The 11,523-nt window shown below is 45.0% G+C and overlaps 5 protein-coding genes and 1 non-coding gene across 6 annotated transcripts; 1 reads left to right on the top strand and 5 right to left on the bottom strand.

Moving 5' to 3' along the window:
* Positions 1–212: 212 nt before the first annotated feature.
* L203_100065 (uncharacterized protein) lies at positions 213–3,332 on the bottom strand (the record flags this gene model as incomplete). The annotated part of the gene is made up of 4 exons (XM_066209533.1): positions 213–1,487; positions 1,538–2,111; positions 2,158–2,315; positions 2,361–3,332. The coding sequence occupies 4 exons, from the start codon at positions 3,330–3,332 to the stop codon at positions 213–215; spliced, it is 2,979 nt and encodes a 992-aa protein (XP_066065630.1).
* A 701-nt stretch (positions 3,333–4,033) lies between these two features.
* Positions 4,034–4,817, bottom strand: L203_100066 (uncharacterized protein; the record flags this gene model as incomplete). Its single annotated transcript, XM_066209534.1, has 2 exons — positions 4,034–4,458; positions 4,508–4,817. 2 exons carry the CDS (start codon positions 4,815–4,817, stop codon positions 4,034–4,036), a joined length of 735 nt encoding a protein of 244 aa, XP_066065631.1.
* Positions 4,818–5,328: 511 nt separating this feature from the next.
* On the top strand, positions 5,329–5,400 carry L203_100067. Its single transcript has one exon. It is a non-coding gene; the product is annotated as a tRNA-Cys (tRNA).
* A 424-nt stretch (positions 5,401–5,824) lies between these two features.
* L203_100068 (uncharacterized protein) lies at positions 5,825–6,639 on the bottom strand (the record flags this gene model as incomplete). Its single annotated transcript, XM_066209535.1, has 4 exons — positions 5,825–5,959; positions 6,032–6,201; positions 6,266–6,395; positions 6,454–6,639. The coding sequence occupies 4 exons, from the start codon at positions 6,637–6,639 to the stop codon at positions 5,825–5,827; spliced, it is 621 nt and encodes a 206-aa protein (XP_066065632.1).
* A 505-nt stretch (positions 6,640–7,144) lies between these two features.
* Positions 7,145–9,034, bottom strand: L203_100069 (uncharacterized protein; the record flags this gene model as incomplete). The annotated part of the gene is made up of 7 exons (XM_066209536.1): positions 7,145–7,265; positions 7,335–7,543; positions 7,606–7,713; positions 7,771–8,220; positions 8,281–8,768; positions 8,819–8,912; positions 8,999–9,034. The coding sequence occupies 7 exons, from the start codon at positions 9,032–9,034 to the stop codon at positions 7,145–7,147; spliced, it is 1,506 nt and encodes a 501-aa protein (XP_066065633.1).
* A 413-nt stretch (positions 9,035–9,447) lies between these two features.
* On the bottom strand, positions 9,448–11,504 carry L203_100070 (uncharacterized protein; the record flags this gene model as incomplete). Its single annotated transcript, XM_066209537.1, has 10 exons — positions 9,448–9,477; positions 9,532–9,591; positions 9,644–9,791; positions 9,871–10,067; positions 10,129–10,297; positions 10,351–10,509; positions 10,558–11,108; positions 11,159–11,271; positions 11,317–11,367; positions 11,420–11,504. The coding sequence occupies 10 exons, from the start codon at positions 11,502–11,504 to the stop codon at positions 9,448–9,450; spliced, it is 1,563 nt and encodes a 520-aa protein (XP_066065634.1).
* Between the last annotated feature and the right edge of the window lie 19 nt (positions 11,505–11,523).

The following is an 11,523-nucleotide window of genomic DNA, read 5'->3' on the forward strand; positions in this document are numbered from 1 at the left end:
AGTACAGTCTTATATTACAGTCCCAATTGTGACACAATGATAATAACTACAAGATTCACAGAGAGACGAGATGATTTTGTGGATATCGAAAATCTTGTCAATGATCCGGTTCGACCGTCACTCACAATAGATAGCAATACTAGTACGTATTGAACAGGTGCGGTGATAATGAAAATACGGCCTAATGAGAAGATTTTCAATAAGTAATATGCCTAGATGTTAAAAGGCACATTGGGATCCGCTTGCCAGTCAAATGTGCCTCCAACAACTTGTTCCCAGAATGCAGCCACCCCCGGCCCCACGTTGGCTATCCCATCTTGCTGATAACCCCCTTGTCCTTGAGTAGCACTGCCGTTGTTCAATCCCGTATTGAGTCCTTGCCAACTGCCAGGAGAAGGTCCACCCGAGGTGGGCGTAAGTTGTTCGGAAAAAAATTGAGAGCTTGTGCTCGTTACAGGCGCAGAAGATCCTGCAGAAAGATTCGCGCTTGTATAACCCCCTGTGCCTCTCGTTCCTGCATTTCCTGCAGTGGTAGATCCGCCATCCATGTAATTCAAACTGTTCCAGAATTGTGATACACCACCTCCAAATCCCTGCAAAAGTTCTAGTCCTTCAAAGTTGACTCCTCCAAAATCAAAAGTTTCATACATAGGTAGATCGCCTCGAATCTGCGGGTTATTGGCTAGGGACAACGGCCTGGAAGGGCCGTCTGTGGGTGTAGATATGGGATAGACAGGGTAATATGCTGTCTGTGGGGTAGATTGGGAAGATACGAAAACATCATCGTCTTGTGGGGTGGTACGTGTATCGGAAACTTCATAAAGCCTCTGTCTCTTGTCTGGAGGAGGTAAGCTTGAGGAATGACTGTGCCCTTGAGCTTGCGAATGAGGGTTAGGATGCCAACCTTGTTGAGTTTGATGTAACGTAGGCGATGACGTTGAAGGGTGTGGCTGGGGACCGTGAAAAGGAGGAGCCATGGAAGCTTTATCTTTTTCTCGATGAAGCTTGCGTTTCTTGCTGGAGACATTTGGATCAACTACAACCTCCTTTGCTCGACTTGCAACATCATTGAGCAACTTTTTCATCTTTTTTGCTCCAGGCCACACAGGTTCAAGAGCTTGAAGGCACCGTCTACAGGCTTCCACTTGAGAGCCGACGGCCTCGATAACCACTTGTTCTCTAGCTTGTACTTCACACAACAGCAAGATGACAGCTGACGACCATAAATATTGACAATAGACTGCCAAGTGATGACTGGGTGGAATAAGTGTGCGGCTCTGACTCGCAATGTGGATGACAGATCTTGCAGCATCGATACAATGTGTTAGCGATTGAGACGAAGGTGGAGGTTTGGGCCGAGGGTAGAAGGGCGAAGATGGAAGGAAATTGCGATGTAGCGTGATGAGGATTGTAAAGTAAGAGTTTGACAGTATAGCAGATAAAAGCGAAATTGAGTGACTTTCAGAGGGGTCTTTGTACTTTGACGGCTTGTACTACTTTCAGCTGGATAACTACGAGCTTGGAGGACTAGACATACCACGTCATTTTCTAACCAATCTCGCAGGAGCATATCCATCTTATTGATTGCATTCTGCTGGACCATCGCCCAGCCTTGATCATTCATTGACCTTCCCCCAGAAGGTCGATACAATAGGTGTACGACTCTTCCTGCGATTTTACAGAGCTTTGTAAGGGCAACAAAACCGCTCATGGTAGAAGCTTCTGGTTCTTTCTCCAAATCTGTTGGCGTCTGAATAGCAGTTGCTTCCATCTTTGCCAGAGCTGCATCGTCCACCTCTACGGGGTATGCCACATCGACATCTAAATCGTCAACTCCCAAGGGGCGACCAAGAAAAATGGACATCATCCTCTCAAGTCCGTAAATTGCCCACCAACATCTTGACCGTAATTGCTTTTCTTGAAAGCTTATTGGTAACCGGGCTGTAGAGCGATGTAAACCAAGATCCTGAGCTACACGGATGGCCTGTCCAGCAAGAAGCCAAGACATTGGCATAGCACTGACTGATGCTTGAAAGGCAGCAAGTAGAGTAAGACATTGGACTTGATGGATGTTGACATCTTTGAGAGTTGTGTAGTGTAGAATTTGGGCTCTATACTCTGGTCAGAGCCGGTTGTGGGCATTGGTTCAGGTCTCACCTTTCATACCAGATAACTCCAGCTTCTGCTTCGCCTGGAAGGACAGTTTCCGTTTTAACCTCTCCTGCCTTTGCATTTTCTGTTTCTCGCTGCCACGCTCGGGAAGTCACTATAGCTCTTTCACCTAGAGCAAATATTGCAAATACAACCGAGATGAACTACCACCTTATCAGCCAACATCTCCATGATACAATCCCTCTTACTCCTCCGCCCCATGATAAATCGCCCTTCTCGCGGGCTTGCAACAAGCTCCAAAAATTTCTTCTAAAATCATGCTCAAGTACAACTGGCAAGCAAGGGTGTACCTCGGAGAAAAAGGCGTCAATCATTTCCAAAGCCTTTTCTTTGGTTGGATATTGCACCTCGTTTATATCCGGAAGAGCTTTCACGACGCCTGAGCCAGCCACTGGCCCAAAATAAGGATTGTTATCTCTTGCCGGCTTATCAAGAGTGGATACATCGCATATAGCTGGTTCAGTCTGTGTTGACTGGGTGTGAGGCGCAACAGAACGACTGGGTGGACGTCCAGAAAAAGAGTCGAGAAGAGACAGGGTATTTGACGAGCCAATCCAGCGATAGTTTCCTCGATCATCCTGGGTGATTTGGCCTGCATCTTCGACTTCGGAGTTTGATGGCTCATCACTAGGCGGACCAACCTCATTCTCGCCCTCCAGCCCCTTTGCTGGGTTAGGAAGGGCGCGAGTAGGCAAATCAAACGGCACAGGCTTGATATCGTCTTCACTTCCAGCTTCATAAGCCTCGAGCATGGGAATAATCCTCGCCTGCAAAATTTCCAGACTTTGGACCCTTGCTTCCAAATTCGCAACATATTGCCTGCTATACGCCGCCCTATCCCTCGTAGGTGGATAGGTGCATTCCAAACCAGCCTGGACGCACTGCTGGCATGCACTCAGATTCGCTCCTGGGTTTTCTAGAGAGGAAGGCGAGCGAGGATGGATGGAAGGGGTGCCTACACCTGACAAGGGCAGACCTGGTTGACATTTGATCTTTTTGTTGCGACAATTCTTACAGGCAGAGAATGCTCGAACAGTACTTCCAGGATTATGCTCACTGGAAAAGGAGGATCTCTTTTGCTTGCCTTTTTTCGCAGAAGCGAGTGAAGATTGACGGGGAGGCGGAGGTGGATGGTTGTGTGCTTCGTAAGGAGTTTCCATGCTGCTTCTTGGAAAACATCGACTTGAACAAGATGAAGACTGACAGAAAGTGAGTGAATGATAAGGAAGGATTCAAAATGACTCAGCCAGTCATGGCTGGGAAGGCAATGAAAATAAGGATTGAATTGTGTTGTGAAAGGATTGTGGTTGTGGAGGTTTAGTTTTTTTGGGATCAATAATTAGCCAAAAATGAGTCTTTTTTTCTTTCTTTCGTTTATTTCTTTTCCCATTTCATTTCATTCTTTCAATTCTCAACTACTTTCTTCCGTCAAACGTGTGCTGCAATCAAGGCAAACAGATATACAATAACCTTGTTCAAACAAAAGCATGGCGCAGAGTTACTCCTTTGCTCTCTATAGACTTCACTCGCAATCAATATTATCTCTAGGAAATTGCCATGAAAACAGCCTCAGCCAATGCTACCATATCCGCAACTACAGCAAGCGAGACAATCACCAAAGCAAACTCAAAAGATCAAGAGACCATGAATGCAGATAATTGTCAATAAAAGGCAAAGTGTAATAGGGCGTCGTCTCATTGAGCGCTTTGAGTTTAATTCTTGGAGACATTGTTATTGCTTCGACTTGCGCCCTCTTTGTCAGCTAGATTCCAGCAAAAAAAATCATCGAGAAACTATTGGCTCTCAAGAGGATCGACCTCAAGATACATGGTTACTCAAGACGCAACGACATGGTATACAGTTACAATCGTCCTACAGCAGCAGCATAAGTAGGCTTGGATTCTTGTCCACTGAATGCTTCTTTCCCATCAACCTCAGGCCTCGCATCCTCTATGCTGTGTTCCATCTCCATCTCGCCGAGAACAATGACATCTTCCTCACCGTCGCTGCAGATATTGTCATCCCTTTCTTCCTCTGTGCGACTCTCACCTCGCTCATCAACAGGAGAGATATGCTCCCAGTCATCCTCATCCTCTTCATTAAAACGCTCAGCCAAGAGAGCGGGTGTTTCGGGCGTCGTCGCCAGAGCCAAAGAGGCTTCGGCAGGCGTAGGATACACTACTTTAGAAGCTGAGAGCAGGCTCATTCCTGCCAAAGGTACGTCTGGCAAGGGAATGATAGACGGATTAGGGACAAAATCAAATCCAAATGTCTTTGCCATCGTGGCTACGCCATGTCAGATTGTGTTCATTGACCGGTGATACCATACACCCACCTCGCTTTTCTCTCTTACCCTTTCCATCAATGATCAACCTTTCTAGTCCCACTTCCCTTCTCCCTTCAAGACTACCACTCACACTGTTCTTCTTGTCGCTCGATTCGACCGCTGCAAGCGTGATAAACGAACCTTGTGGTGCACTCCTCGGCGCAGCCTTGGGTAAAAGCGCAACCTCTGCTCGCCACTCTTGCTGCTGAAGCTGAAAGGTTGGGAGAGATTTCCTTGCAACACCAGACCCAGGGCGAGAAGAATAGTTTCGTCGAGGGTGGCGTTGGTGAGAAGGGATAGGTCGAGGCGTAATTGGCATGATCGATGGTCTTGGGTTTTGAGAGATTGCAAGTCAATAACCAAATACCAACAAAGGATTGGTTATAGAGGGACAGGCAAAACCAAAGCAAGTATGTATAGGATACTGCCAGCGGGGCTGCTTTCTTGAGACACGTGTGATGTGGACCTGCTGGGTGACGTGCGGTTATAGTGAAGTGGAGGGTACACAAAGGAAGACCTTGAAAGGCCAAGTGTCTCTATACGATGTTCATGAATGCTGGTGGATGGATGAATAGGGATTAGATTATATATTCAATGCTCGGATCCAATACAATATAGAAAAGATACAAATATAGATAAGATCGCCAAAGTAAAGAGGCACGTCGTAGTGACAAAATGTAAACAACCAAATGACGTAGACTCGCGTTTGGGATTATACGTCCAGTGGCCCGGTTCGGAAAAAAGGAAAGTTGAATAGTCATTGTCCTATAACCCATATATTGACTCCTACATACCAATCATTATGGCACACTCTGTGTTGGAGGAGTTTCGTTTCGGTAGCTCAGCGGTAGAGCATCAGATTGCAAATCTGGTTGTCATGGGTTCGACTCCCATTCGAAACTCTTTTTTGTTGAGTTTTCATTTATTTTTATAGTTGATACTTTTCATCCATCTACCATGAAAATGGATCATGTATTTTTGTTTTATCCTTTTTATTATTATTATTACTTTCATCTTGTCGCAACTGAATACTGCTATTCCACATTTCAACCATAATCTCAGCGAGTCAGCCTCAAGAACAGAGAGAAACTGCTCATCGACACATGTATGCTTGTGGTCTATTGCTTGTAAGTCACTCGAGTGATGCATAACGGTCGTTGTTTGCTGAATGAGGCGGCATAGTCAAAATGATCATACAAATCTGACGTCAAAAGTCTTGCTATCGATAGACTCTACCTCAAGTGCATCTCATAGAGTCTAACTCCAACATCTCAAGCTGACCATGACCTTATTCAAGCCTTGATCCATTGGGATTACAAAACTTTTTTATGGTCCGTCCAACAGAGGTTTGCTGGACTGCTGAGCCTCTTTTAAAACCAAGATATGCCTGTTGATGTAGCTCCTCTTCTCAAGGTCTTGCAGTGAGATATACTTGGCTCCCTGGATCTTGTCCAAACAATCCTGAACACCTTGTCAGCCATCTATACCATCTTAAGACTGAGGCCATATTTCTTTCTATAAACCACAACTCACAGTGGATCCACAAGCACAGTTAAAGCCTTGTGCCGTATCCCACTCTGTACTGGGATAAAAGAATGTCAAAGTCTCGCCCCTTTTCACTCCTTTACTCCTGGCGTAGATTGCCCATTTTTCAGGATGGAGAGAGAAGCGTACCTCAACTGACGGGGAGCAAGAATGGTTCACTACAAGCGACTGTATCAACTTGGCTCAAGTAGAGGAATGAGGAAAGTGTTGACAAAAACGTGCTAAATAACAAATCCGAGTTTAATTCTAAATGATCGTTTGGCTCGACACCAAACTGGACAGAAGAATATGCCTTCTCAGGAGCCAAACTGATATTCGTCAAAAGGGTTATACATTCGTTTGGTTCGAAATCCTGCCCTCTCTGTCAGTTTTTCTGGAGCTTCAAATTGACACTCAGCGTCAGGGCTTACGCGTGCAGCAGCAAGTCGGCTGGTATATCCTTCTTCCAGGCCTTTTTCAGCAGTGAACTCTACGACAAACAAGCCAGGATGGGTAGGTTGGTATGTCTTGCCTCCATGAGTGTTTTCGAGCGTAGGCTTCGTCCATTTCTGAGGAGGACTTAAGGGAAGTCTTGGTTTGATAGTGGCTGCAGGCATTTTTCTATGATCTTTTTAAGAAGAGACGATAGTATCAAGGAAAAGCTGAATGGGACTAAAAGAATGTAAACCTAGGATGAGAAATCTTTAGATGTATCCGCTCATGCGGCTTATAAACCTGTCCAGGTATTACTGCTTGACGCAACCCACTTTCGGCAAGCGATGAGCTTCGCTTACTGAGTTAGATAGCCGAATGCCGGTTCGGGGATTCAGTAATACGCGATGGACAGATTAGAAGCCGTAGTGAGTCACCTTGTAAGGATATATCAAATGAAAAGAAATAATTGTGCATCTCAAGTTAGTTTTTTTTTACAACATCTCTTGTATTGTCAAGGCTCCCTGTTGACCTAGTTATCGTCTGCAATCAGCGACAGATCGTCCCATTCCATTCTTTCGAATCATACAAGCCGTTGCTGACACTGTTTTCTTTTCTTCCTCGTCGTTATTGCTCAAACAAAAGAGACAAAAGATGCGCAAAACAAATATTGTGAACGCAGAAAGGCGACTATTTTGGAATGTTGTGTAATGAAGTGCCAATGGCGACCATCTTGGTGACAGTGTACTCATCAGTTCCTTGGTGGCCGCCCTCTTTACCATAACCAGATTCCTTGATACCACCGAATGGGCTAAACGCATGATCATGTCAGTATGATGTTTGTGATGAGAGAGAAGGTGAAAGATAAAAGAAGACTCACATGACGGCTTGGGAGATCATACCAGTGTTGGCACCTACCATACCAGTCTCGAGTGCTTCGGCTACTCGCCATATACGATCCGAGTCCCTAGAGAAAAAGTAACCTGCAAGACCAACTTCTGCCTTGTTGGCCCTAGCAATGACTTCTTCTTCACATGAGAAACGGAAAAGAGCAGCTACAGGCCCAAAGGTTTCCTCTGTCGCGATGAGCTGAAAACGGTGGTTTCAGCATCTTCGACTTTGGTGTAGAGGAGTGGTTAAACATGACTCACGCAGTCATCCGTGACGTTGGCGAGAACGGTAGGGACATACTCTGTACCGTTACCTCTCTTACCGCCAACAAGGACTTGAGCTCCTTTTTCGACGGCATCTCGCACATGCTATATTAAACTTTTGTAAGAGAAATAGCCGCATTCATTAATATCCATAAGGCTCACCTCGTCAACCTTGTCAGCTTGCTGAGAATGAATGAGAGGACCATGGGTAACACCTTCCTCAAAGCCTGGTCCAACTTTGAATTGCGCAACTTTTTCGGCAAGCTTTTCCGCAAATTCGTTGTAAATTTTATCATGCACATAGATTCTGTTGGCGCAAACACAGGTCTGGCCAGATCCTCGGAATTTGGAAGCAATTGTCCCAGCAATGGCAGTGGGTATATCTGCATCCTCGAAGACAATGAGGGGAGCGTTCCCGCCAAGCTCGAGTGACATTTTTTTGAGAGTGGAAGAACATTGAGAGGCAATCAGTTTCCCTACACGGGTAGAGCCTGTAAAGGAAACCTTATGCACAATGGGATTGGTACAAAGCTCCTTTCCAACTTCTTGGAGATTAGCGTCAGTGGTAATGACATTGATTACACCTTCAGGTACGCCAGCTCGCCTGGCAAGCTGTAGTATATGTTAGCCAACAAAACACTTTGTCTAGAGTAGACAAAATCGCATATTTACCTCGACGATAGCGAGTGTCGTAAACGGAGTTTCAGAAGGGGTCTTGATAACTGAAGTGCATCCTACGGCCAAAGCTGGGCCCAACTTTCTGGCTACCATAGCCGCCGGGAAATTCCATGGGCAAAGCAGAGCAACCACACCAATAGGCTGCTTGATGGTAAAGTTCCGAGTACCGGGTACTGAACATGGAATAACTTCTCCATTCGTCCTCAAGGCTTCGGAGGCGAACCAGGAAAAGAAGGAGCCAGCGTATGTGGCTTCAGCCATAGCATCATTCCAGGATTTACCATTTTCCCATACGATCAAACGAGAGATATCTTTCAGGGACGCTTGGTAAAGGCGGTAGAGCTCGAGAAGGTATTCGGAGCGCTGGGCGGGGGATGTATGGCGGTAGGTAGCAAACGCCTTTTCAGCAACCTCAATAGCTCGTTGAGTATCCTCTACTGTCATCTCGGGACAAGTACCAATAACCTTACCAGAGGCAGGATCTGCAGCACATCAGTCAAGAAATGTATCTTGGGTTACCAAGGTAACTGACCGTTAACTTCAAAAGACTTTCCAGACTCGGTGGTAACGTATTTGCCATTAATAAAACCTTTTTGTATGAAAAGCGAGGGATCATCAAGGCCAAGCTGGGAAAGCCATCAATTTCGAGAAACCAGAATGGAAGAGGCTTTGCAATCGGCAGAGATGTCTAAAGCATTTAATTGAGACTCACAGGGTTTTCGGCGGTAACTTGAGGCCAGTTTGACATGTTGCGTGCTTTAATCAACGTTGGAGCGTGAATAGACGTTGGTCGGGATATATGGCAAGTTGCAGAAGATGTCAAGGTTCGAGTACAGATGCGAACAAGAGTAGGTTTCTGATAATTTGACCAACGAAAAGACACTCTTTGAATGTATCGTCGAGATGAAAAAGAAAAAGACATGATTTATATATTTTTAAACGAGACTTAAGCGAGTTTTATAAATAAGATGGAAAGAAGTCGTGACGTGGATAAAAGTATTCGGGCCGAGTGCTTTCCCGAGAATTTATCTGACTTTTAGGAATCTCAACGCTACTAATATGTACATCCAAAGCATGACGACATTGTCTCTGGATCATGGCCTCTTTGATGCAACTATGTCTTCGACGCTCTTATGGCTTGAGTTACACTTTCTTCCACTCTCAAATGTTGATAGTGAATTCCCATCGATGCTGGTTTCAGCCAAGATTATCAATACAAGTTTGGATAGAAAGAACAAAACTGACCTCGAGATATCCTTTCAGTGTGTCATCCATCAATATATCGTGCCTCTTTTGGACATATGCCTACAGATTGTAAGCAGGGACACATATGCCAATCCCTTCTTACTCGACATACCGCTTGATTAGTCACATCGTGTCTAAGTTTTGCAATAGTCTCCGGTTCACCTATATTCTGCTCCAAAAGATAACTCAGGTTTTCCACTGCTCTTTCGAGGTCACGTTGATTGTCTTCAAAGAGTTCCGTTTGGTTGTTTCTTTTGAGACTATTAGCCCATCAGCAACACCGTCAGAGTCTAAGTTACATCTCTATATACTCAGCTTGGTAAAATGGAATAAACATACTAGAAAGCCATACAATAACTCCATTTCAGTGTGATTCGTGCTTTGACAACAGTGTCGACCGCCTGTCTGGCAAATTGTACTTCAATCCATGAAAGATTTCCATTGTTCTGCATCTGTTCCATCTTTTTATCTGTCTTGGCATAGAATTCAGTGTCGAGTTTTGCGGAGTGTTCATGATTTGCCCATCGATTGAAATACTATCCAATGGCATACTGTATCAGCATCGTGACTCTGTATATGAGCAAGAAAAAGACTTGCGTGAAGGTATCTTTCAAGGCTTGCCCTTGATTTTGCCTGGGCATCTCGAGCATCCGTACCAGACTTCTCATCATAACGGTTACATTGATACCAGTTCGTGCCATGTTCTTCCCAGGGGCCCATACAGACCCAGCAGAATTCGTATTTGCATTTCTTGCAAGTCATATGGCTATGCAAGTGGCCATCAGTTCAATTTTTAAATGGGCTAGGAACGAGATGTACTTGCAGCCACCGCTCTTTTCGATTGTCGAGCCACATTTAGGACATTCTTTAGTATTGGCTTGAAGCCAGTTTGCAGTTTCAGAGTCGTCTGCGCATTTTTTCTCCCAAAACTTAACTATCGTGCAAATCACTGGTCGATGACTTGCTGAATAACCACAGCTAGAACAAAAGTCAAGATGCTTTAATGCAGGGTAAATGATGACGCACCCAAAGCATAACTGTTTGCCACATCTACACATAACGGTAGGAACCAACATAGTTAACATTCTGGGTGGAGCCTGAGCGCATCCAATGATATATTCACAATCCGGATGAGGACACCATCGTAAATTAGGTGAATCTTGGACAAAGGCGTTGCTGAGTAAATTCTTATACCGATTCGCTATGTGTTGCCCAGCCAAGAGACCTATCATTTCTTCTCGAACTAAACGCTTGCACCCAGACTCCATACACTGTATGCGAGAGCTCTCGCTATCGTCTTTGATTTTACCTGTGAGATATTCTCTCCAACAATTCTTGCAAAATCTGTGTCCACAACTCAGAGCGAATGTATCGTTTTTAGCAGATGGGCCTTCATAGTCAGCGAAACAGATAGGGCATTCGAAGATGTTTGGCAAAGGTTGAGAGGATGTCAAAGGAGAACTCTGGGGAGAAAGACCGGCGGACAAGAGTGTGGCATCAGGATCGTTCCAAAATGTTTCTTGAAGTCTTTCGACGTTCCATGCAAAATGGCGAAGCAATGTAGCTGCATTTGAACGCTATATTAATGGTTCATAAGCATTATTAAAGCAGGATAGAAAGCTCTTACGGAGACTGCTAGTAAAGCTTCAACATCTTCAATCATAGTGTTCTGCATATCGACGATCTGTTTGAGATCATAGACATTGTAGACAACATCATATAGCTTTTTTGGGGAAGCGGCTATATTTGATAAGCTTGAACTACAGAGGGTTATCAAAAGCTTACTATCCACGGTAGGAGAGAGCACATCAAAATCATCTGGTTCGGAAGCTGAGTCTTCATGATTAATCAGCGTCGCGGCCATGTCACAAATCACCAATCATCTGACCTTCTAAAACATTGCCGTCGAAGGCATCATCGTCATAGTCGGCCCCATCAAGGTCAAAGTCTTCTTTCTCCCCGTCAGAAGACATCCCCCTGACCCTTGTCTCT

Source organism: Cryptococcus depauperatus, chromosome 1, assembly GCF_001720195.1.
Source record: "Cryptococcus depauperatus CBS 7841 chromosome 1, complete sequence".
Classification (NCBI taxonomy): Eukaryota; Fungi; Basidiomycota; class Tremellomycetes; order Tremellales; family Cryptococcaceae; genus Cryptococcus; species Cryptococcus depauperatus.